We start from the raw sequence: 25,814 nt of genomic DNA, 5'->3' as shown, positions 1-25,814 counted from the left end.
TGCTATGCCTAAAGATTTGTTGTGATGATTGTCACATGCAAACCCCTTTCAAAGGTTTCCCAATGCTTAAAATGTAAGAAGACTAAACCACAAGGTCAGACCTTGGAGGTTTTGACCCAGTACATGCAGAGATAGTGCTAACTTGAGTTTCATTCTTAACCTCACATAGATCATCTCCCCACTGGCTGTGAGGCTTGCAGAAGTACATCGAGAACCCAGTTCTTGTCCTTGAGGCTAGGTGACTCAACAGCCAGGCTAGTTCCAGAATAGCTGTCTTTCACTGAGGGGCGATGTTATGAGTAGGTTTTTCCACCGGCTTGGTTTCAGAGCCGCACCAGCCCCAAATAACACACAGAGACACTGTATTATATATAAAGCTGTTAGCCTGTTACTAGCATTTCTTATTGGCTAGCCCATTTCTATTAATCTAAGTATTTTCAAGTGGTTTTATTTACTGGAGACAGGCCGGCATTCTGCTCTTCCCGTCCTACATCTTGAATCTCCTCCTTGTCTCCTACTCCCACCTATCTTGCTTTCCTATTGGCCAATAGTGCTTTATTCATTAACCAATATGAGAAACATATTTACAGAATGACATCTCCCATCATCTCCCCTGTCTAAAATAAAAAGAAGAGTTTTACCTTTAACACAGCAAAATATATAACAAAACAGTTATCAAATAAGAACCACAGTTCATAATATTTAGTCCATTAACATTTAGCAAGATTTAAAGAAAATATTCTATCATCTATCTTATCTTTGTGAGTTTAAAGTCCTATATGTAACTTATATTTAATCCTAACTAAGGAAAACTCTAACCATAACTATCTGTCTTCAACTCATTCAAAGACCTCAGAAGGATAATATATAAACTCCAGAAATGACAGAGACAACTCACTGCCTAGTCAGTCACCCGAAGTTCTTTAATGTTCCATCTTCAGTCTGTCAGACTCCTCAGCAAAGCAGGAAACTTTAAATTGTCCATCTGTATTGGCAGTTTGTCAGTCACTTTTTTTCTGTGTCCTGTAGACTGTCTGGCAGACTCTTCCATGAAGCAGGAATTCTGTAGCAATGTCCATCTTGTATTAGCAGTCACTTTCCTGTGGGTCCTGCATGCCCAGTTTATTCAGCATAAAGTCAAACAGTCCAGACAAGAGCAGTATCTTGCCATATTGAAAGCAAACTCTATAATATGTTTCTATAACATAGAAACTCTATAATATGTTTCTATAATGTCCATCTTCCTTTGATGTAGGCGGTGTTGCCAAGAGCAGTTGTGCTTCGCTGTTAAGAAAAACCCTAAGCCATTTTAAATGCCATATTCTGTAGGTCTTTGAAAGGTTTGAAGAATGTTTATTCATCTCAAATACATCTCTGTATATCTAGAAATCCTAACTAACTTAACTATTAGTTTTGACTAGTATAGGTAAAACCTAACTAAAGTTTTGACCATTATGGGTAACTATCTAAAATCTGTACTAAATTATACATTACATTTTTTCTTTTTTTCTTTTTTTATTTTCATTTTACATATGGATCCCATTCCCTCTCCCTCCCTCTCTTCCTTCCTCCTTTTTTCCCTCTCTCCCACCCTCTCATGCCCCCTGACAATATTCCCTTCCCACCCCCCCCCATTCCACATGTAGGGTGATGCCTTCCAGGAGGAGTCATCTAAATCTGTCAAGTCATTTGGAGTAGGGACTAGGCCTTCTCTCCTGTCTCTAGGTTAAGGTAGTTTTCCTCCATGGGGATGTGCCATCAAAGTCCTTTTGTGCACCATCCTGGTTCCACTGTCAGAGATCCATTAGACTGCCCAGGACATCTAGCTGAGACCCATGTTCAGGGGAAGGTGGGGTCTGAGTCAGTCCCATGCTGGATTACTAGCTAGGTTCAGTTTTCTCTTAAAACCTATAATGGCTCCCTCTTGTATGTTCTCTCTCTCCTCTCTCATCTATTCCTCACCCGACGCAATCTTCCTAGTCCCATGCGTTTTCCTTTCCTCTCCTCTTTCTCCTAGTTCCCTCTCCACTCACTGCACACTCCCCCCAACACACCACATGCTTAGGAGATCTTGTCCCCCCATCTGTGAGGGGCCTTAAATGAATCTTTTATAGTTCTCCTTGCATCCTCGTTTCTCTGGCGGTGTGATCCTTTGCTCTACGTCTAAAATCCATATATGAGTGAGTATATACCATGTTCCTCTTTTTGTCACTGGGCTCCTCATTCAGCCCAGTGATGGTTTCTTCAAGTTCCATCCATTTGCCTGCAAATTTCAATATTAAATTATTTTTTTCCACAGAGTAGTATTCCATTATGTAAATGTGCCACATCTTCTTTATCCATTCTTCAGTTGAGGGGCATCTAGGTTGCTTCCAGGTTCTTACTATTACAAATAGTGCTGCTATGAACATAGTTGAACAGATGTCTTTGTTGCATGGATGTGGATCATTTGGGTATATGCCCAAGAACGGGATTATGGTAGACTGATTCCCATTTTCCTGAGGAATGACCACACTGATCTCCAAAATGGTTGTACAAGTTTGCACTCCCACAAGCAGTGCAGGAGTGTTCCCCTTTCTTCACATCCTCTCCAGCATAAGTTGTCATTGGTGTTTCTAATTTTAGCCATTCTGGCAGGAGTAAGAAGGTAGCTCAAAGTTGTTTTGATTTGCATTTCCCTGATAGCTAAGGATGTTGAGCAGTTTCTTAAGTGCCTTTCAGCCTTTTTGATTGCTTCTATTGAGAATTCTTTCTTCAGTTCTGTACCCCATTTTTAATAGGGTTATTTGGTGTTTTGTTGACTAGTTTCTTGAGTTCTTTGTATGTTTCGGAGATCAGCCCTTTGTCAGATATAGGATCGGTGAAAATCTTTTCCCAGTCTGTGGGCTGCCGTTTGGTCTTGTCCATTGTGTCCTTTGCCTTATAGAAGCTTCTAAGTTTGAAGAGATCCCATTTATTAATTGTTGCTCTCAGTGTCTGTGCCCCTGGAGTTATGTTCAGGAAGCAGTCTCCTATACCAATTTGTTCAAGGGTACCTCCTACTTTCTCTTCTAAGAGGTTCAAAGTGGCTGGATTGATGTTGAGGTCTTTGATCCATTTGGACTTGAGTTTTGTGCATGGCGACAGACATGGGTCTATCTGCAGTCTTCTACACACCGTCATCCAATTGTGCCAGCACCAATTGTTGAAGATGTATAATTTTAGCTGTTTTGTCGAAAATCAGGTGTTCATAGGTGCGTGGATTAATATCAGGATTTTCAATTCGATTCCATTGGTCTACCTGTCTATTTTTATGCCAATACCAGGCTGTTTTCAGAACTATAGCTCTGTAGTAGAGCTTAAAGTCAGGAATGGTGATGCCTCCTGAAGTTCTTTTATTGTATAGGGTTGTTTTTGCTATCCTGGGTCTTTTGTTTTTCCATATAAAGTTGATTATTATCCTTTCAAGGTCAGTGAAGAATTGTGGTGGGATTTTAATGGGGATTGCACTGAATCTGTAGATTGCTATTGGCAAGATTGCCATTTTTACTATTTTTATCCTACCTACCCAAGAGCATGGGAGAACTTTTCATTTTTTGGTATCTTCTTTAGTTTCTTTCTTTAAAGACACAAAGTTCTTGCTATATAGTTCTTTCACTTGTTTGGTAAGCATTACCCCAAGATACTTTGTGTTGTTTGTGGCTATAGTAAAGGAGGATGTTTCTCAGATCCTTTGTTATTTGTATATAGTATGGCTACTGATTTTTTTAAAGTTTATTTTGTATCCTGCTAGTTTGTAGGAATTCCCTGGTAGAGTTTTTTGAGTCGCATATGTAAACTTTCATATCATCTACAAATAGTGAAAGTTTGACTTCTTTCTTTCCAATTTGGATCCCCTTGATCTCCTTTTGTTGTCTTATTGCTTTAGCTAGAACTTCAACTACAATATTGAAAAGATATGGAGAGAGAGGGCAGCCTTGTCTTGTTCCTGATTATAGAGGAATCACCTTAAACTTCTCTCCAGTTTGATGTTGGTTGTTGGTTTACTGTATATTGCTTTTATTATGTTTAGGTATGTTCCTGTTATCCCTGATCTCTCGAAGACCTTTATCATGATAGGGTGTTGAATTTTGTCAGAGGCTTTTTCAGCATCTAGGGAGATGATCATTTGGTTTTTCTTTTTCAGTTTGTTTATATGGTGGATCACATTGATAGATTTTTGTATGTTAAACCATCCCTGGGATGAAGCCTACTTGGTCATGGTGGATGATTTTTCTGATGTGTTTTTGGATTTGGTTTGCCAGTATTTTATTGAGTATTTTTGTATCAATGTTCATTGGTGTCTAGTTTTCTTTCTTAGTTTTGTCTTGTGTGGCTTGGGTACCAAGGTGATTGTGGCTTTGTAAAAAGAGTTTGGTAATGAACCTTCTGTTTCTAATGTGTGGAACAATTTGAGGAGTTTTGGTATTAGCTCTTCCTTGAATTTCTGGTAGAATTCTTCACTGAAGCATCTGGCCCTGGGGTTTTTTTTTTTTTTTTTTTTTTTTTTTTTTTTTTTGGGTTGGAAGGCTTTTGATGACTGCTTCTATTTCATTAGGGGATTAGGGGTTATAAGTCTATTTAGTTGTTTATCTGTTCTTGATTTAATTTTGGTAAGTGATAGTTATCCAGAAATTTGTCCATTTCCTTTGAATTTTCAAAGTATGACCTGAAAATTGTTTGGATTTCCGCTGTGTCTGTTGTTATGTCTCCCTTTTCATTTCTGATTTTGTTAATTTGCATATTCTGGATCTGCTTTTTGGTTAGTGTGGCTTGTTGATTTTCTGAAAAAAAAAAAAAAAACCAACTCTTTGTTGCATTGATTTTTTTGGTATTGTTTTCCTGGTTTCTATTTTATTGATTTCAGCCCTCAAATTGATTATTTCCTGGTGTTTACTCCTCTGGGGTGAGTTTCCTTCTTTTTGTTCTAAGGCTTTCAGTTGTGCTGTTAATTCTCTAATTTTCTTTATATGGGCACTTAGTTCAATGAACTTCCGTCGTAGCACTGCTTTCAAGGTGTTCCATAAGTTTGTGTATGCTGTGTCCTCATTCTTGTTGAAATTTTGGAGGTCCTTAATTTGTTTCTTTATTTCTTCTTTGACCCAGGTATGGTGCAATTGTGCATTGTTCAGTTTCCATGAGTTTGTAGCATTTGTGGATTTGTGTTGTTGTTAAATTCCAACTTTAAAGCATGGTGGTCTGATAAGATACAGGGGACTATTCCAATTTTGTTATATCTGTTGAGTTTTGTTATGCCACCTAGTATGTGGTCCATTTTAGAGAAGGGTCCATGTGGAGCAGAGAAGAAGGTATATTCTTTTGTTTTTGGATGGAATGTTCTACAGATGTCTGCTAAACCCAATTGAGACATAACTTCTGTTAGTTCTTTTGTTTCTTTGTTAAGTTTCTGACTGTTGGTCCTGTTTAGTGGTGAGAGTGGAGTGTTGAAGTCTCCTACTCTAAGTGTGTGAGGTTTTAAGCAAGCTTTGAGTTTTAGTAGCATTTCTTTTACAAATGTGGGTGCCTTTGTATTTGGTTGGGGCATAGATGTCCAGAATTGAGATTTTGTGCTGATGGATTTCTCCTGTGATGAATATGAAATGACCGTCTTCATCTCTTTTGATTAATTTTGGTTTGAAGTCTAACTTGTTAGATATTAGGATAGCCACACCTGCTTACTTCTTGGGTCCATTTGATTGGAAGATCTTTTCCCAACCCTTTACCCTGAGGTAATGTCTGTCTTTGAAGCTTAGCTGTGTTTCTTGTATGCAACCGAAGGATGGATTATGTCTTTGTATCCATTCTGTTAGTCTGTGTCTTTTTATAGGTGAGTTAAGACCATTATCCCTGAGGGAAAATAAGGATCATTGATTGTTAATGCTTGTTTGTTTTAGATTTGTTGTTGGTGGTAGTATTGTGAATATATTTACCCTACTTGGGTTCTGGTGTAGTGGGATTATCTATTGCCTATGTCTTTGTGAGCATAGTTAACTTCTTTGGGTTGGAGTTTTCATTCCAGAATTTTCTGTAGGGCTAGATTTGTAGATATGTATTGTAAAAAACTGGCTTTGTCATTAAATATCTTGTTTTCTATGTCTATAGTGATTGAGAGTTTTGCTGGGTATAGTAGCCTCGGCTGACATCCGTGGATTCTTAGTACTTGTATAACATCTATCCAGGACCTTCTGGCCTTGAGATTTTCCATGGAGAAATCAGGTGTAATTTTGATAGGTCTGCCTTTATATGTTACCAGGCCTTTTTCCTTCGCTGCTCTTAATATTGTTTCTTTATTCTGTATGTTAGATGTTTTGATTATTATGTGTCCAGGGGTCTTTTTTCTTTGGACTAGTCTATTTGGTGTTCGGTGTGCTTCTTGTACTTTCATGGGCATGCCCTTCTTCAGATTGGGAAAGTTTTCCTCGATGATTTTGTTGGAATATGTTTTCCGCACCTTTGAGCTGGGTTTCTTCGCCTTCCTCTATGCCTATTATCCTTAGGTTTGGCCTTTTCACGGTGTCCCACATTTCCTGGATGTTTTGTGTTAAGGATTTGTTGGATTTATGATTTTCTTTGGTCGATGAATCTATTTCCTCTAGTGTATCTTCAGCGTTTGAAATTCTCTCTTCCATCTCTTGCATTCTATTGGTTATGCTTATGTCTGTAGTTCCCGATTGTTTGCCCAGTTTTTCTATTTCCAACATCCCTTCAGTTTGTGTCTTCTTTATTGTCTCTATTTCAGTTTTCTAGTCTTGAACCATTTCCTTCACTTGTTTAATAGTTGTTTCTGGCTTTCTGTACTTTCTTTAAGAAATTTGTTAATTTCTTCCAATTTTTTGTTTTTTTTTTTTCTTCCATTTCTTTAAGGGATTTTCTCATATCGTCTATGAAGTCTTCTATCATTTTTATGAAGATAATTTTTTTAAGTTGTTCTCTTCTGCTTCATCTGCTTTGGGGTGTTCAGGTCTAGTTGGTTTAGAGTCCCTAGATTCTGGTGGTGTCATGCTTGTCTTTCTATTGTTAGGTGTTTTCTTGTATTGCCATCTTCCTATTGCTTCTTCCAGTGGGTGTAGGTGTGGTCTCTCTCTGTCCATGCTACTTCTATGGTGGGCTTATGTGGGTGATGTCTGTAGCTCTGGGTGGTCCAAGCTCTCTAGGAGGTCTCTGGTCAGGCAGGGGCCTGGCAATGGGGGTGAAAGATTAGGTTTCAGCAGAGGCCCATAGGTAGGGGTCAAAGATCCAGCAGGCAGGGACTCAGGATGGTCCCAGGGGGATAGGCGGTTCTCTTGCTGGGGCCCAGATCTCCGGCAGAAGACTGGCAGCTGGGGTCAGAGATCAGCAGGCGGGGATTCAGGGTGGTCCCACATGGATAGGTGGGTCTACTATCTATAAATTACATTTTTAAATGAGCTACATGAACACAATACCTAAACAAGAGGAGAAATATACATATCACAAAATTGACCTCAATAAATGAAAATCCATTCCAAACAAAGTATTCATATCGATATCATAATCCCCTTTTTACATTTAAAAGGACTGGGTAAAAATGAGAAGGACGAGAGTGTGAAGCTATGTGCAACATAGTGAATTACAGGTTCTGTTGGCAGCAGAAACTGGCTAGACTCCCTCTGCCTAGGTGGCTGGTGTAGCAGAGGGAAGAACCATGGGGGGTAAGGCTAGGCTACATGGTCAAAATGGCAGCTGCCATAAACACATTCCCAACAGCTGGCAGAAATCACAAAGTTTTGAGATATAATTTTGTCTTGAGCAGATGATGCCTTAGTTTTAGTCCACTGCCCTGAAACAGGCTGCAGCTGCGGCTGGCAGGAGAATTTTAGCGTGGCGGGAAGAGAACAGAAACAAGTTTAGGGAAAGATATTGTTTAGCAGAGAGGTAGAAAAAACTCCTTCCATCTACCTGTTTGCTGGCATTAATTTGAAAGATATAGTTCTGAAAACAGCCTGGTATTGGCACAAAAATGGACAAGTAGACCAATAGAATCGAATTGAAAATCCTGATATTAACCCACACGCCTATGAACACCTGATTTTCGACAAAACAGCTAAAATTATACAATGGGGCAAAGACAGCATCTTCAACAATTGGTGCTGGCACAATTGGATGGCGGTGTGTAGAACACTGCAGATAGACCCATGTCTGTCGCCATGCACAAAACTCAAGTCCAAATGGATCAAAGACCTCAACATCAATCCAGCCACTTTGAACCTCTTAGAAGAGAAAGTAGGAGGTACCCTTGAACAAATTGGTATAGGAGACTGCTTCCTGAACATAACTCCAGGGGCACAGACACTGAGAGCAACAATTAATAAATGGGATCTCTTCAAACTTAGAAGCTTCTATAAGGCAAAGGACACAATGGACAAGACCAAACGGCAGCCCACTGACTGGGAAAGATTTTCACCGATCCTATATCTGACAAAGGGCTGATCTCCGAAACATACAAAGAACTCAAGAAACTAGTCAACAAAACACCAAATAACCCTATTAAAAAATGGGGTACAGAACTGAAGAAAGAATTCTCAATAGAAGCAATCAAAAAGGCTGAAAGGCACTTAAGAAACTGCTCAACATCCTTAGCTATCAGGGAAATGCAAATCAAAACAACTTTGAGCTACCTTCTTACTCCTGCCAGAATGGCTAAAATTAGAAACACCAATGACAACTTATGCTGGAGAGGATGTGGAGAAAGGGGTGCACTCCTGCACTGCTTGTGGGAGTGCAAACTCGTACAGCCATTTTGGAGATCAGTGTGGCGGTTCCTCAGGAAAATGGGAATTAGTTTACCACAGGACCCGGCAATCCCCCTCTTAGGCATATACCCAAAGGATTCACATCCATGCAACAAAGACATCTGTTCAACTATGTTCATAGCAGCACTATTTGTAATAGCAATAACCTGGAAGCAACCTAGATGCCCCTCAATTGAAAAATGGATAATGAAGATGTGGCACATCTACACAATGGAATACTACTCTGCAGAAAAAAAAATGGTATCTTGAAATTCGCAGGCAAGTGGATGGCACTTGAAGAAACCATCCTGAATGAGGTAACCCAGTCACAAAAAGAGAAACACAGTATGTACTCACTCATATATGGATTTTAGACCTAGATCAAAGGATCACCAGCCTATAATTCACACCACCAGAGGAACTAGGATACAAAGTCTATTCTAAGAGATTCATATAGAGTCCCTCACAGAACTGGGAAGGGACAAGTCCCCCAGAGCACAGGAGAAGTGGGGGGCAGCGAATGGAGAGAGAAGTAGGAGAAAATGAGGGGGAGGAAAGGAAAATACGTGTGACTAGGGAGATTGAGCCCGGTTTGGAATAGAAGACAGGAAGGAGAGAGAGAGAAAGAGAGAAAGAGAGAGAGAAAGAGAGAGAACATAAAAGAGGGAGCCAATATTGGTTTGAAGATAAAATTGAACTCAAAGAAAGGTCTAGAGACCTACAAGACTGCCGCCAACAAACAGTTTGAGCTTCTGTGGAAAGGCTACCATAAATGCCCTTTCCGAATAGTGAGATCAACATGGAGCCCTCATCTAATGCCTGTTGGAAACAGGAGCAAACACCCATACATAAACACTGAGTCGAACTAGAACCCAGAGGACAAGACCAGGCTGCAGAAACACATAGAGACAGCTGACCTGAACAAGGAGGAGCTAATGGGCCCCTAGACTGATAGCTAGTAATCCAGCATGGGACTGACTCAGGCCCCCCTGAATATGGGTCTCAACCAGAAGGACTGAGCAGTCTAAGGGACCTCAGACAGTGGAGCCAGGATGTATCCCTGGTGCACAAAAGGACTTTGCGAACACATCCCCCATGGAGGGATAACTGCCTTAACCTTGAGACCGGAGAGAATCCCTAGTCCCTACTTCACATGACCTGTAAGATCTACATGACCCCAACTGGATGGCATTCCCCTACATATGGAATTGGGGTGGGGTGATGGGAGGGGAGGGTGGTTAGGGTGCATGTGAGAGGGCAGAGAGGATAAAAGGGAAGGAAGGAGGGAGGGAGGAAAAGAGGGAGGGAGGAAGGAAGGAAGGGAGAGGGAACTGGGATCGACATGTAAAATAATAAATTAAATAAAAAAAATGCTTTGACTCCAAAATTTAAGTTCAAGGACAAGTTCCTGGGGAAAAGGATTTCTATTTTTGTTTCCACAGAAAATGAAAAGCTGTGGATTCCTTTCAGACTAATGTGGTTTTATCAAGCCAGACCAGCTGAAACAGTACCAGGTGATCCTACATTCAAAACAGCTGGACAAAGCAGCCTTACAGACTACTGCCAGGATTTCTGCATCTTCTTAGAATCCTCCATGACAGCACCCCTTACCAGAAAGAAGCAGTTTGGAAAGAACAACACCCAAATTCCCAAATATTGTCTATAAACGTTTGTTTTCATTTAAATGGGCTTGGTTATATAAAAAATAAATAAATAAATAAATAAATAAATAAATAAATAAATAAAAGATATCGGGATCTAGAGAACCGTTATGTAGCCAATTTGAATTTTTTTTTCTAGGGGATATCTAGGACACATTTCAGTACAAAGGTAAATATGTCTGGGTGCCTTAATAAGTGGCATTAAGAGAAAGGGTTTTAAATTTTCTATTAGGCATCCTAGTGGAATGGTGGGGGGTATTTCCTTGGTCGGTTTATTCCCAATGGGTGAAGTGAGAAGTGACCAATCAGTCTTAGAACTGGTCAGCTCAAGAGTGTGGCCACAGATAAGCGAGAATGGCAGAGCATTATTCGATGCTTGTCAGCCCGCAAACGTTGCCAGGGCCAATAGAGGCTGGAGGACTCAGCAGTCAGAGAGCAGAGAGGCTTGAAGCTGGAATCAGATATACCGCCCAGGGCAGTATGTCATCCACCCGTGAGGAATGTACCCGACCCTAAGGAAATGGGTTAAAATTTAAAAAAGGGTGTGGGATGGTATTTCCATCTAATGGGTGGATGGAGGTGGACTGTTGATTTCAGAATCATGGTCCGTGAGTAATATCTCTGGCTGGCCATCCGCCAGCAGACACAGTGCCCCTGGGCTGGCTAGATCTCTGTGTGAAATGTCAGTGGATGGATCTTACTGGCAGACAGGAGGTGGGATCAGCACAATGCGAGGATATCAACCTCAACATCATCACCACTACCACCATCATCATCATCATCATTAACCATCAACATCATCATCATCATCATCAATACCACCACCACCATCACCATCACCACCACCACCAGCAGCAGCAGCAGCAACAGCAGCAACAGGGAAACCAATGGCAAGCTAAAGTACAATTCTACCAACGTTCACCCCTGGGGAAGAAGTGAGTTTATTAGTCTTACAGAGCAATGGGTGAGGGCATGTGGGCAGGAGATTAGTGACCTTATAGAAGCTGTTTGGGAGGGTCTGTACCCAGCTGGAGTACTGGCTTTCCCCTGGCTGTGTAGATGGAGTCCTTCCCCTAATTATTACCATCATGTATAGTCTAGCCTGTTTCAGAGATCCTGAGTCCATTTGCAAATTGGGTACAGTGACATACAGTGGGTTTGGAGGAGTGATGGAATACTTAGATGAGGGCCCTTCTATGAGGAAGTGTCATTAGTCAACAAACACAGACTAGAGGATCTTCTGTGATCAGGCCCAGTAGAACTCCTGAAGAAGGTGAAAATTTGTATAACCCTATTGTACTAAAAAGCAGATATCTTGCAGTCTAGAGGCATTGACAAGTGTTAGAGGGGAGACAAAAGCTGAGGGTGGGACTTGTCCAACTAGACCATGAACTGCACATAGGACAGTCCTGGCCCATGAGCAGAATTGCCCTCAGGATCTCATGTGTTACTGTGACATCACCACCAGGATGTCACCAGTGTTATATTTGTTTCACATGTAGCAACAGTGAAAAGACTTCTTTTTTGAAACTGATTTCAAACTTGTGGAAAAATGTAACGCTTTTATTCACTTTCTGGTTCTTAGATTTATTTTGACTAAAGTCACTAAAAAAAAAAAAAAGGACAAAGCCTATTAAAAGAAACCAAGGTCTTCTATTATATCTTCAAAAGATAAAGGATTCATCCATCTTCTTTTTTCCATCTATAGGGAGAAGAGAGAGATTTCTGCCCCCCTCTACCTCAGTCAACTATACCTGTTTCCAGTCCCCACTCACTAGCAAGCATTGAGGGATGGTGTTAGGGAGTGGGTTATACACAGCTACTGACAGGTGAGCCTCAGCATGTTCAGAGCCTGGATCTCTCAGGCAAATCCAGGGACAATTTCTTCCATGACGTGATTAGTCAAACTGCACTACACAGGCAAGGAGGATAAAAGCCTGTGTGGGCTGAAGAAGAGAGTAGGAAACAACAGCAATGGCACTCAGGGCAAAGGCAGATGTGTGGCTGGCAATACCCTGGCAGCGCCTGCACATGAAGAGGGCAATGGGCACCACAGCAGCCCTTGCCCCTAACACACTGCATCCCTTTGAAGCCATACCACAGTACTCCAGAAACAGGTGGCTGAAGATGCTCCAGATCCTGAGGGAGCAGGGCCAAGAGAACTTGCACCTGGAGATGCATCAGGCCTTCCAGGAGCTGGGGCCCATTTTCAGGTAAGGGACTTCTGGACCCATAGCTAAGCACAGTGAGAGCTTGATGGCCTTCTGCTTGTTGAGGCTCTGCAGGGAGGAGGTGCTGCTGCACTTCCCAGTAGGCACCAGGCACTCCCTCCTTAGGAAGACAGGGAGCACAGGAGGTTATGGGCCTGACTCATGGAGGCCATAGTTCTCCACATACACAGAGAAGGGCACTGCTCATTACTGAGAGAACAGAGTGCCAGGAGGGCTGAAGTAGAGAAGAGTCAGGCAGGCAGTGGGGGAGCCCTCCGGCAGGGACAGCAAGGGTTAGGAGAGGATGAGGTGAGAGAACACCCAGTCAGGGCTGTTTTCATGGCGCTCATGTGGAGGGCATTCCATCTACTGGAGGGTCTGTTCTTCACTGCATAGGTATGACATAGGAAGAACACAGATTGTGTCTGTGATGTTGCCAGAGGATGCTGAGAAGCTGCACCAGGTGGAGACTATGCACCCTCGTCGGATGCACCTGGAGCCCTGGGTAGCCCACAGAGAACACCGTGGCCTGAGACATGGAGTGTTCTTGCTGTGAGTAGATATTTGGAATGAGGAGGAAGGTGAGATTGGTGGCCCAGATACAGGTTGCAGATCCTGCTTGGGTAGGGGTGTGGAGACCAATCATTGCCAAACATGGGCTGGTACCATGTAGGTCCTGGACCTGAGGAGAAGGGAGGTGGCAGAGGAATGCCTCCTGCTCCGAATTCCTGCTCCAAATAGGACTTTTTTAGGGTATAGTTTTCTCTCTTACCAATTTCAAAGTTCTCCTAGGAAGGGGAGCTACTCTCCAGGGCCATAGGCATTTTCTGCTACATCCTTATATCCATCAATACAGTCTCCCTTTGTAGGGGAAATTTCACTCAGAGATTTGACGTAGACAGTTCTGGGGATGAAGAAGTGGAGAACAGGAAGTTGGAGCTCCTGTGGGCTTAAAATCAGATACCACTCAGGTAAGAGAGGGGAAAGTTCCCTCTTGTAGCTGGAGTTCCTGGTGCTTGGAGTGGATAGGCTGCCAAGAGGTCACTAGTGGGTGTGGAGAAGCCTACACAGGGAAGTCAGGTTGTATACAGGTACACCAGTCCATGTCAGTGTGTATCCTTTTGTTAATAAAATAGTTTTGGAAAATGGGCAGGGAGGCCAAATGCAAATGGTAGCTGTGGGTTAAGTGTGAACATGTGCCTCTGAGGAAGAAGAGAGCCTATGTGTGTGCATGCATGCACCTGTGTATATTCTTATATGTATGTAAATGTGTGATCATGTATTTTGTTTAGGCATGAAAGTGTGTTGTCTGTATCTGTGACTCTGTGTGTCTTTGCACTTTGTGCTTATCTGTTGACTTAGTTTTGTACACACAAGGACTTGGCAGTTCATACATGTTTTTGAGGTCCTGTGTGAGTGCATGTGTGTATATACATATGCTTGTGGCCACTGTCAATTGTTGCAGGCTTTAGCACGCTGAAGGACAGGCTAATGTAATCTGTGTGCAAACTCCTGCTGCCCTTCACAGGAGAATCTCATAGGAGCCCTATGCCTGGGGCTGTGGTTTGTGCATGTTATAAGTAGACACTGTTGTGGCTCCTGCCCTAGGGAGGACAAGATCCCTTAGCGGAGACAGGCAGATGCTGGTGACTCAGAGATCACACATTGTACAGGACTGACATGGTTGGTGAGCTCAGCTAGGGCTTCTCCTCTGTGGGCAGGTGGTGCAGGCCAGGTGGACAGAGCTTGACAGCACAGACTCCTTTCTCCATGGCTGTGGATGTGCCAAGTCCATGTTAGACTTAGTGAACTCTGTCCAACACACAGAATCTGTGTTTGTAGAAAGCAGTGGGAACAGGACTAGCAGAGCCTGCTTCTGAGCCTGGCACATCTTTGCCCCAATTTCTTTGAGGCAGAAAGATGGGCACAGGCCTGGGCCAGGCCTATCCTGGAAGGTGTCTGTAGCTCTGTTCTGTGTCCTGCAGAAATGGGCCTGAATGGCGCTTCAACCGATTGAGGCTCAACCCACATGTGCTGTCACCAAAGGCCGTTCAGAAGTTTGTCCCCATGGTGGACATGGTAGCAAGGGACTTCTTGGAGGCTCTGAAGAAGAAGGTGTTTCAGAATGCTCGTGGGAGCCTCACCATGGATGTTCAGCAAAGCCTCTTCAATTACAGTATAGAAGGTAAGATCCCAAATTCAGTCTATTAGGGAGGGGGTTGTGGGGAGGGAGATATTAGACAGTTTAGAGGCCAAGGACTGACTTGTCTCAGGGATATAATTTTTTATTTTTAGCTAGCAATTTTGCTCTTTTTGGGGAGCGGCTGGGCCTCCTTGGCCATGACCTGAGCCCTGGCAGCCTGAAGTTCGTCCATGCCTTGCATTCCATGTTCAAGACCACTCCACAACTCATGTTATTGCCCAGGAGCCTGACTCGTTGGACAAGTACCCGGGTGTGGAAGGAACATTTTGAGGCCTGGGATGTCATCTCTGAGTATGGTGAGGGTCACTGATCTGGGCAGTGCCATGATGCAGGGGCCAATGGTCAGCTCATTACTATTCACCTTTACTTATGACTATATCAGGGTCATCTCAAATGACAGTGACTGCTGTTTCCACCAATTCTATGGCTAAACTGACCCGGGGATAGTGGGAGAAGAGTAGGGATTGTCATTGGGCATGAGAGTGGGGTACACAGCAGGACATCGGGAGCTACCTGTTCTCAAGCTCCCACCTCCCATCTTCAGCCAACAGATGTATCCAGAAGGTGTACCAGGAGCTCAGACTTGGCAACCCTCATAACTACAGTGGCATCGTGGCAGAACTAATATCCCAGGGAGCTTTGCCTCTCGACGCCATCAGAGCCAACTCTATTGAGCTCACCGCTGGGAGTGTAGACACGGTCAGACTATCCCTGTAGAATCCCCTGTGACTCCCTGTTTGTATCCCCCAAAGCATTTCCTATGAACTGCATTCCCAGGTTGTTTCTGCCAGGAGCCTGTTGGCCGTAACTGAAGGCTCTACCAAGAGGTGATGGAAGCGGGAAATCTTCAGGTGAAGGTGTAGGAACAGTGCAGAGATCAAGAGAGTTCATGACAGGGAACCCTCAGGGTGGAGCCATTTGCAAGCAGCAACACAAAACTCATGGGGGTGGCTGGCTGTCTAAGGCAAGAGACAGGGAGACAGATGACACCAGTAAGGGCGATAGTTCTATCAGGAAGGGTCATGTACAAGCCATGGATCAGATGGATACAAAGTCAGCATGCCCAGGTGGGAGCATGGGGGCAAGTTCAGAAGGGACTCACAAGGCCGTTTCTGTAGGTTGTGTCATAATGAGGAATTCTGGACATAGGGGCTCAGGACTCACTCTGGGGCTTCTCACTGATGTAGGGAGGGAGCTGGGAGGGGACCTGGGACCCATTTCAGGCTTGAGCAGTGGGGTAAGGATCCACAGCTGAGGATCCTGTGGATGACAATCAGGCATTGGGAAAAGTAGATGTGAGTGGCAGTGTCCGTAATTGACAATGAAGGCCCACCCCAGTGGGTTCCAGAGCAGGCTCTAGGCATCAGACCCTTCAGGTGCTGAGATTGTGGCCAGGACTGGAATGGATTTAGAGTCGTGGTTCCCAGAGTACTATCCTGCTCTGCATATGCGCTTCTCCCAGAGAGGGGCATCTTTTTGTAGTAGAGGCTCCCTTTGTAGAGGCTAGGGACAGTGTCTGAGACTTCTCTGGCTCCTGCAGACAACTTTCCCTCTGGTAATGACCCTGTTTGAGCTGGCTCGGAACCCAGATGTTCAGCAGGCAGTTCGGCGGGAGAGCCTGGCAGCTGAGGCCATCATTGCTGCAAATCCTCAGAGGGTTATGTCAGACCTGCCACTGTTGCGGGCTGCCCTTAAAGAGACCTTGAGGTGGGTGATGGCTGCCTTTCCCCTGCTGTCCTGTTCCTCTCTTTTCTGGGGCTGAGAGCAGCGATGTCTGTTCTTCTCCCTATGTCTGGATGCTTTTGCTCTTCTAGAGTTTAGGCTGAGGTCATCATAGTAAGGATCCACGCTCCTGGGAGACCTGAGGAAAAAAGGTGGAGATACAGACAGGGGAAACCCTTCATAGCTGGGGTCACTTCTGTTTCTTCCCCATCTCCAGGCTCTATCCTGTTGGTGGCTTTTTGGAGAGAATTCTAAGCTCAGACTTAGTGCTTCAGAACTACCATGTCCCTGCTGGGGTGAGTGATTTTTACATGCCCACCAATTGCCCTTTTCTGCTTCACTCAAAGAGGTAGCTGACCTTGCCCTTGGCATCTGCCCACAGACATTGGTTCTACTTTATCTGTACTCCATGGGCCGAAACCCTGCAGTATTTCCAAGGCCAGGGCACTACATGCCCCAGCGTTGGCTGGAGAGGAAAAGCAGTTTCCAGCACCTGGCCTTTGGCTTTGGGGTGCGCCAGTGCCTGGGGAAGCGCCTGGCACAGGTGGAGATGCTGCTCCTGTTGCACCATGTAAGCAGCTGGGGAGGGGCCAGTGGGATGGGGGTGCTAATAGACAGTATTTGTACTAAAACATAGGCCTTGGCTTCCTGTGTTTAGTAAGGTCTTTAGAGCCTGGCTAGGCTCTCAGGGCCCTACAGGAGGTTCTCTTTGCAGCATGGTGGCAGCACTTAGCAGTTTAGTGCATGTAGGCCATTGCTCAGCCCTGCTGAGGAGGCCAGATGGAGAGCCTCCCTTGTGTTCCAGGTGCTGAAATCCTTCAAGGTAGAGACACAGGAGCAAGAGGATGTGAAGATGGCCTACCGCTTTGTTTTGATGCCCAGCTCCAGCCCCCTCTTCACTTTCTGGCCTGTCAGCTAGTCAGCTTTGCATCTGGGGTCCTGGTCAGGCCACCACCTACCTCTGTCCTGACACCCAAGGTCATACTTCTTTGCCAACAGGATGTTGTCTTGGGGCCACACTCTCATCCTTCAGCATTCCTACAAGATTCAAGCTAAAGACCTCCAGGGTCAGGAATTGCAAGGCTAGGGAAGGGACTGGGATGATCTTGGTGGCAACAAGCAGTCCCTGCTGTGTGATTTTCCCCAATCTTTCCAACAGTGACTCCAGGCACCTATGGCCTTCCAAGGGCCTCAGAATAAAGCCAGAAGACATTTCCTTTCTTATGTGTTTCCCATTATTGTGACATGATTCATAAAAATACATCCTACATTTACACACACACACACACACATGTTTGTGGGGGCAGATATAGAGATAGGTTATGTATAGATATGCAGAAAGGTTATGTATAGATATAGATAGACAGATAAATAGATATCTCCTGTCTTGACCACAGAGTTGGAACATATGAGCTGGTTACTCAGTAAAGCATATATAAGTATGGGGACATATTTACTGGCTAAGGGCAGGGTAGTGGTAAAATCAGAGATTCAGGCAAGAGGACTTGCTAGAACCCTGAAAATGTATAACATCTCTGTGAGGATGGTTGTCTTCTTCCAGGAGGTCACAGTGCTGACTAAATTAGGCCAGAGTCCCTTGGACTAAAGTTTCATCTCCTGAATTGGGAAGGTGGCTCAGATCAAAAGCCTCTTGGGGATTTCCTTTCAGATGTGATTTAGGGGAAAAATTTTGTACAAGAACAACTTTCCCATAGGATCTCCTGTTCTCAGTACTAAAGCATGCCTACCTGAGCTTTGTGAGCCAAACTCCCTAGTCCACAGCCTTTCTTTGAATATGGGTCACTGTAGAGACAGTGCCTTTAATCAGGTAATTAATGTGAGATGGGGCTACTGGGATGTGCCTAATCCAATTCCTCTGAGAGTGAGGTCACAGGTGCCCAGAGATAGCTTCCACATAGAAGGCAAGAGACAAGATGTCAGTCTTCTGTAAGCCATGGAAAGAAGTTGGGGAAAGAGTTGAGGTCTATCTCATGGCACTATTGTGGGGTGGTGGGAATTTACAGAGTATAGCTCAATGGAAGGAAGTCTAGGCTTCAGGGGTGTTTTCTTAAAGGGACTGTTAGGATCTAGAGCTCAGTCTTCCATTTCCTGAGAATCACAAGGACAGCTGCCTCATCTGCCTACCTCTGCTTGTGACACACTGTCTCATCATAGGCTGTAAGCAACTGGCCTATGTGTTGTAATGACTAATTCTTTAAAATTAATATTTTTTAAATTAGTGTACAAAATGTTGGTTCTATCGTGATGGTCTCATACATGTGCTCTTCACAATGACCAATCATGATTTCTACTTATAGATATGACTCTATATACCTGGATTTAAAAGCTCTGCATTAAGAGAGTGACAAGATCCTGGTGGTGGTGACACAGGCCTTTAATCCCAGCACTCCTGAGGCAGAGACAGGCTGATCTCAGAGTTTGAAGACAGCCTGGTCTACAGAGTGAATTCCAGGACAGGCTCCAAGGTTACACAGAGAAATCCTGTCTTGAAAAATTGAGAAACAGAGAGAGAGAGAGAGAGAGAGAGAGAGAGAGAGAGAGAGAGAAGTGTTATGAGCAGTTTTCCAACCAGCCTGGTCCCAGAACCGTGCCAGTCCCAAATAACACGCAGAGACGCTGTATTTCACATAAAGCTGTAGGTCAGTTACTAGTTTCTTATTGGCTAGCTCTGTCTTAAATATTAACCCATTTCTATTAATCTAAGTATTTCCACATGGTCTTATCTTACCAGAGAGAGAGAGAGCCCAGCATTCTACCCTGTAGGTCCTCTATCTTGAATCTTCTCCCTACTCCTTCCGGAATCCTCCTTGTCTCCTAGTCCCATCTATCTTGCTTTCCTATTGGCCAACAGTGCTTTATTCATTAACCAATAAGAGAAACATATATACAGAATGACATCTCCCATCATCTCCTCTTTTCTGTCTAAATAAAAAGAAGGGTTTTAACCTTAACGTAGAAAAATATATCACACAACAGTTATCAAATAAGAATCACAGTTAACAATATTTAGTCCATTAACATTTAGTAGGATTTAAAGAAAATATCCTATCATCTATCCTATCTTTGTGAGTCCAAAATCCTATATGTAACTTTAATCCTAACTAAGGAAAACTCTCTGTCTTCAACTCCATCAAAGACCACAGAAGGATAATATATAAACTCTAGAAATGACAGAGACAACTTGCATGGCCAGTCACCCGAAGTTCTTCTGTAATGTTCTATCATCAGCCTATAGGCCATAGTGTGTTTGGCATTCTCCTCAGCAAAGCAGGAAACTTTAAACTGTCCACCTGCATTGGCAGTTTGTCAGTCACTTTCTCTATGTCCTGTAGAAAGTCTGGCAGACTCTTCCATGAGGCAGGAACCCTGTAGCAATGTCCATCTTGTTTCAGCAGTCACTTTTCTGTGGATCCTGCATGTCCAGTTTATATATATATGCATAAAGTCAAACAGTCCAGACAAGAGCAGTATCTTTCCCAAATGGCTAGTCTGAAAGCAAATTCCATAATGTGTTTCTTCAATGTCCATCATCCTTTCTGACATAGGTGGTGTTGCCAGGAGCAGTTGTGCCTCACTGTTAAGAAAAACCCTAAGCCATTTTAAATGCCATATTTGAAAGGTTTGAAGAATGCCTATTTATCTCAAATACATCTCTGTATATCTAGAAAACCTAACTCACCTAACTAAAGTTTTGACTATTATAGGTAACTATCTATAATCTGTACTAAATTATACATTAATTTTTAAATGAGCTATATAAATACAATACCTAAACAAGAGGAGAAATATACATATCAAAAAATTGACCTTAAACTATACCAATAAATGAAAATCCATTCCAAAACAAAGTATTCATATTTATACCATAATTCCATTTTTACCTTTAAAAAGATTGGTTGTGGTCATTAACCATTTATAACCAACCCCGTATAAATTAAAACAAACATTTATAAACAATATTTGGGAATTTGGGCTTTGTTCTTTCCAAACTATTTCTTGCTGGTAGGGGGCGCTGTCATTGGGGATCCTAAGAAGACAAAGAAATCTTGGCTATAGCGGTCAGTAAGACTGCCTTGTCCCAAGGACAATGCTTCAAGGGGTCTTGCTTGATCAAACCATTTTAGTCTGTAAGGAGTCCACAGGTTTTCTTTTTCTGTGGAAACAAAAAATAGAAATCTGTTTTCCCAGTAACCTGTCCTTAGACTTAAATTTGGAAGTCCAAGCATTTTTAAAATATATAAATTGAATTAATCCAGCAGTATTTCTTTTAACAATTGTTATTTCCTCAGTAGTCAAACAATTTAAAGACAACAGAATAGCGTATAGTATCCAAAGTTTCTCTGTGTTTTCATCTTTACGTGGCTTTTTTATTACTCTATTTTTTTTAACTCTATTTTTTTTAACTTTTATTTTTTCATTTTTTGAGTCAGGGTTTCTCTGTGTAACTTTTATCTGTCCTGGAATTAACTATGCATACCAGGTTTACTTTGAAATCACAGAGATCTGCTTGCCTCTGTCTCCTGAGTGCTGGAATTAAAGGCGTGTGCCACCACACCCAGCTACTCTCTTTCTTTTTATTATGTTTTTCTTAAACCATTTTATCCTGTTTCTCTTTCTCCCCCAAGCCTATGTATATTTTAAAACACACTGTAAACCTTTAGAGGTTTTCCCTAATCTGAATCTGTCTTTACTGTAAATCTTTATCTTTTTCTGGCCATGAGTCTTTTATCTGCTAAACAACATTGCTAAAATGAAAGCCACAGCTGTATTAGCCACAGTCTATCAAGGATGGCGGCAGGTACTTTTACCACCAGAACTGAGAGCTGTGCTCACTGCCTTGGTCTATGCTGCCATCCAGCAGCATGCTGCCGGCTTGGAGATGTGGTCACTGCCATTGCCAGCTCTTGCACACACCATTTAGTTGTTAGCAGAACTCTTTAAAAGTGGTATGGTTTTTTGCCACTTATGCTGAGTCAGGAAACCTCCCTTAAAGGAGCCGCACAAGTCTGTATTTGTCTCTAGCAAAAACAGAACCCAACTGAGCAAAATGATGCTACCAAGAATCCTTGCTTGTCTCTGTTCTTTTGTTTCTAAAACCCTTTTTTAAGCTTTTTTAAAGTTTTAAGTAAAAGTTCTTATTAGCCACGTTGAAGGTGCCATTATGTTATGAGTAGGTTTTTTTTTTTCCTGCTGGTCTGGTCCCACCTCCGTGCCAGCCCCAAATAACACACAGAGACACTAGTTTCTTATTGGCTGGCTCTGTCTTAAATATTAACCCATATCTACTAATCTAAATATTTCAATGTGCTCTTATTTTACTGGAGAGAGGGGCTGGTATTCTCTCTCTGCTCTCCATCTTGAATCTCCTCCCTACTCCTTCCTCTGTCCTCCCAGTCTCCCAGTCCTGCCTATTTTGCTTTCCTATTGGCCAACAGTGTATTCATTAACCAATAAGAGAAACATATTTACAGAATGACATCTCCCATCATAGTAGCAAGAATATTGTTTATCCATACTGAACTTATTCAGACAAAAATTGTAAAAATTTTTCATTCACAGTCATTCAAAATACCCCTTAGTAATAATAAAGGAAGTGAAAAGTGACAAAAATAAAAATTACAAAAAAAAAAAAATAAAAGTTGAGCAAGACCCTATATCACTGACCTGTGTTTACAATTTCTCTTTAAGTGCTGATTTTGCTACTTACCAAGTGTTACTGTATTATGTTTTTGTTTCCCTTTGGGTCAAGGCATTTCCTGATTCCCCAACTTAACTATTGGTGTTCAGTATGTGTTCACTATGTTGCTTGCATTTGATATTTCAACTCTTACAGCATTTTTTTCTAGCCTTGTTTTCCTTTGTGTCTATAAAAGAGGCTTCATGAGATATTAGTGTTCTTGATCTTGGACTGTGCAGCTTCTGGAGCTGTCATCCACAAATGTCTAGTTTAAGATTCCTGGGGTGTGAATTTTGTGAGGCAGTTTATATAGGTGACTGCACTAATTGGCATGTATGTCATTTTGTAGGGGAGCAAAACCCAAAATCTGTCATTACTCTTCATCTCTTGTCATCTGGGCACTGAGTCACAGCTCCTTACACCATAGCTAGTCTCTAAATAAAAGTCACTTCAAACTCATACTTCTACATAGCAGTTGGGTAATGACACAATTTTGGGTTCACAAACAGAAAACAGCTATAGGATCACAAGGAAACAATCAATGGTTATAGACACAATCTAGAGACTGGAAGGTAAAAAAAGAGTCACACATTTTATAAGCCCTACATCCTCATGTAAGACATTTACCTCCCAAAGTGTCACCCACCAAAGACAGCACCACTAACTGGGGAGTGTTCACTTAACTCAATTAGCAAGAAAACAAATGACAGGTTTAGCAAAGGGGCAAAAGATTTGAGTAGACAGTCTTAAAAGAAGACACACAAATGACAGGGGGAACAGATGCTCAACTCCACTGGTCATCCAAATTTAAACCATTCTGAGAAACACTTGATGTTTGTGAGAGTGCCAATTATAAAAAAAGGAAAAAGAAAAAGATACTAAGCACAAAGAAGGGAGGAGGAAAGGGATCCACTGTACTCTGTGGTGGGAAAGTAAATTGGCATAGTCACAGGGTAGAGCAGAGGGATCTCAGAAGTCAAGCCCAAAGCCCTCATATAAGCAACAATCTCACAGTTTATATCCAAAGGAAACAAAGTTTTCTGCAATAATCTCACAGTTTACATTAAAAGGAAACAAGTTTTATGTCAAAGGGAGTTCTTCCTCCATTGTAACTGTAGCTTTGTTTACAACAAAACATTCAAATTAGTGAGTAAAGAAGACAGTCTAAGCCAGGTGGTGGTGGTGGTGGTAGCTGCCCAGGCCTTTAATCCCAGCAGAGCAGAGGCAGGTAAATCTCTGTCAGTTTGAGGCCAGCCTTGTCTTCAAAGTGAGTTCCAGGAAACAGGGGAAGGAAGCATGGCATTTGCATCAACATGGAAGGACCCACAGGGTGTTAAGAAAAGCAAACAAAGCCCAGGGACACTAAGAGTGGACATATAAGTAGGTGAGCTGAGGGAAGCTATGCTCACAAAACAAAGTAGAAAGACAGTAGTAACCATTGGTTGGGGCCTTGGGACAAGACAATGGTTGACCAAAGGCGCATAATGTCCGTCAGCAGAAAGAATAGGTCCTGGAGATTTACAGAACATTATGGTGTGCTCATTCATTGTCAACATGTGTTGACATGTGCTTAAAAATTGCCAAAAGATCAGACTAACTTCTCACCTCAAAGAAGTGCATGAATATTAGCCACTTTTCTTATTCCTCTTTATCAGAAAATCCAATAAAAGCAATTGAGGTAGGCAAAATTATTTCAGTTCACAATTTAAAAATTGTTTGAACTTGATGCCTGTTTCTGTGATAAAATAGCCCAATAAACCCAAAACAAACAACTTAGGGGATAAAGGGATTTATTTTACTTTAGAATTCCAGGCTGCAGTCAGATTATTGTGGAGAAGTCAAGGCAGAAACTTCAAACAGCTAGTCACATTACATGCTCATGTGCTTGCTTTGATTTATCTATTTTTACACAGTACAGGACTCCCTGCAGGAAATGTTCCTGTACTGAGTAGGCTGGGCCTTCCCACATCAATGAATTTAATTAAGACTTCATTCATCAATATACCCATAACCAAATGCAGACAGTTCACCAGACCATTTTTCTAGGCGAGTCTAGATTGTGTCAAATTGAAAATTAAAGCCAACTATCACAAGCATTATAGACACTGTAGTAGGGGAGGTATGGTGATATGTACCATAAAGAGAAGGGGAGACCCCACCAACACCTACTGGAAGAAGCTATAGGAAGATGGCAATACAAGAAAACACCTAACAACAGAAAGACAAGCATGACACCACCAGAATCTAGGGAATCTACACCAACTAGAATGAAACACAATAACAAAGCAGAGGAAGCAGAAGGGAACAACTTAAAAATTACCATCATAAAAATGATAGAGGTCCTCAAAGAAGATGTGAGAAAATCCCTTAAAGAAATGGAGGCAAAAACAAACAAAAAAGTGGAAGAAATGAACAAATTCCTTAAGGAAAGTACAGAAAGCCAAGAAAAAACAATTAAGCAAAACGGTTCAAGACTTGAAAACTGAAATAGAGAAAATAAAGGCAACACAAACTGAAGGAATGCTGGAAATAGAAAAACTGGGCAAAAAATCGGCAACTACAGACACAATCAGAGCCAGCAGAATTCAAGAGATGGAAGAGAGAATCTCAGGCACAGAAGATAAACTAGAAGAAATAGATTCATTGACCAAAGAAAATCATAAATCCAACAAATCCTTAACACAAAACATCCAGGAAATGTGGGACACCATGAAAAGGCCAAACCTAAGAATAATAGGCATAGACGAAGGTGAGGAAGCCCAGCTCAAAGGTGCCGAAAACATATTCAACAAAATCATCGAGGAAAACTTTCCAAATCTGAAGAAGGACATGCCCATGAAAGTACAAGAAGCATACCGAACCCCAAATAGGCTGGACCAAAGAAAAAAGACCCCTCGACATATAATAATCAAAACCCTAGCATACAGAATAAAGAAAGAATATTAAGAGCAGCGAAGGAAAAAGGACAGGTAACATATAAAGGCAGACCTATCAAAATTACACCTGACTTCTCCATGGAAACCCTCAAGGCCAGAAGGTCCTGGATAGATGTTCTAAAAGTATTAAGAGAACACAGATACCAGCCTAGGCTACTATATCCAGCAAAACTCTCAATCACTATAGATGGGGAAAACAAGATATTTAATGACAAAACCAGATTTTCCCAATACGTATCTACAAATCCAACCATACAGAAAGTATTGGAAGGAAAACTCCAACCCAAGGAAGGTAACTGCACCCACAAAAAATGTAGGCAACTACACCAGAAAGCAAGGATAAAGAAGAACTAATATATTCACAGTAACACTGCCAACAACAAACCCAAATCAAACAAGCATCAACAATCAATAGTCCTTACTCACCCTCAACATTAATGGTCTTAACTCACCTATAAAAAGACACAGGCTATGGATATGAATGGATATGAAGACAGAATCCATCCTTCTGCTGCATACAAGAAACACATCTAAGCTTCAAAGATAGACATTACCTCAGGGTGAAGGGTTGGGAAAAGATTTTCCAATCAAATGGAAATAAGAAGCAAGCAAGTGT

The 25,814-nt window shown here is 42.3% G+C and overlaps 1 protein-coding gene across 1 annotated transcript; it reads left to right on the top strand.

Annotated features, from left to right (window-relative positions):
- Nucleotides 1–12,358: 12,358 nt before the first annotated feature.
- On the top strand, nucleotides 12,359–17,483 carry LOC127225603 (cytochrome P450 11B2, mitochondrial). The gene is made up of 9 exons (XM_051189093.1): nucleotides 12,359–12,642; nucleotides 13,036–13,191; nucleotides 14,625–14,824; nucleotides 14,935–15,138; nucleotides 15,387–15,541; nucleotides 16,383–16,549; nucleotides 16,782–16,860; nucleotides 16,947–17,135; nucleotides 17,370–17,483. The coding sequence occupies exons 1-9, from the start codon at nucleotides 12,404–12,406 to the stop codon at nucleotides 17,481–17,483; spliced, it is 1,503 nt and encodes a 500-aa protein (XP_051045050.1). The 5' UTR covers nucleotides 12,359–12,403.
- The last annotated feature ends 8,331 nt before the right edge of the window (nucleotides 17,484–25,814 follow it).

This window comes from Phodopus roborovskii, unplaced genomic scaffold, assembly GCF_943737965.1.
Source record: "Phodopus roborovskii unplaced genomic scaffold, PHOROB, whole genome shotgun sequence".
Classification (NCBI taxonomy): Eukaryota; Metazoa; Chordata; class Mammalia; order Rodentia; family Cricetidae; genus Phodopus; species Phodopus roborovskii.
This window is presented reverse-complemented; position numbering and strand designations above follow the sequence as displayed.

What these genes read in the sequence shown, in the direction of transcription:
- LOC127225603 (XM_051189093.1), top strand. Translation starts at nt 12,404, where the DNA reads ATGGCACTCAGGGCAAAGGCAGATGTGTGGCTGGCAATACCCTGGCAG. An exon ending in AGACATGGAGTGTTCTTGCT is followed by an intron (nt 13,192 to 14,624) that starts GTGAGTAGATAT and finishes TGTGTCCTGCAG; the next exon opens with AAATGGGCCTGAATGGCGCT. An exon ending in GCCCTTAAAGAGACCTTGAG is followed by an intron (nt 16,550 to 16,781) that starts GTGGGTGATGGC and finishes CCCCATCTCCAG; the next exon opens with GCTCTATCCTGTTGGTGGCT.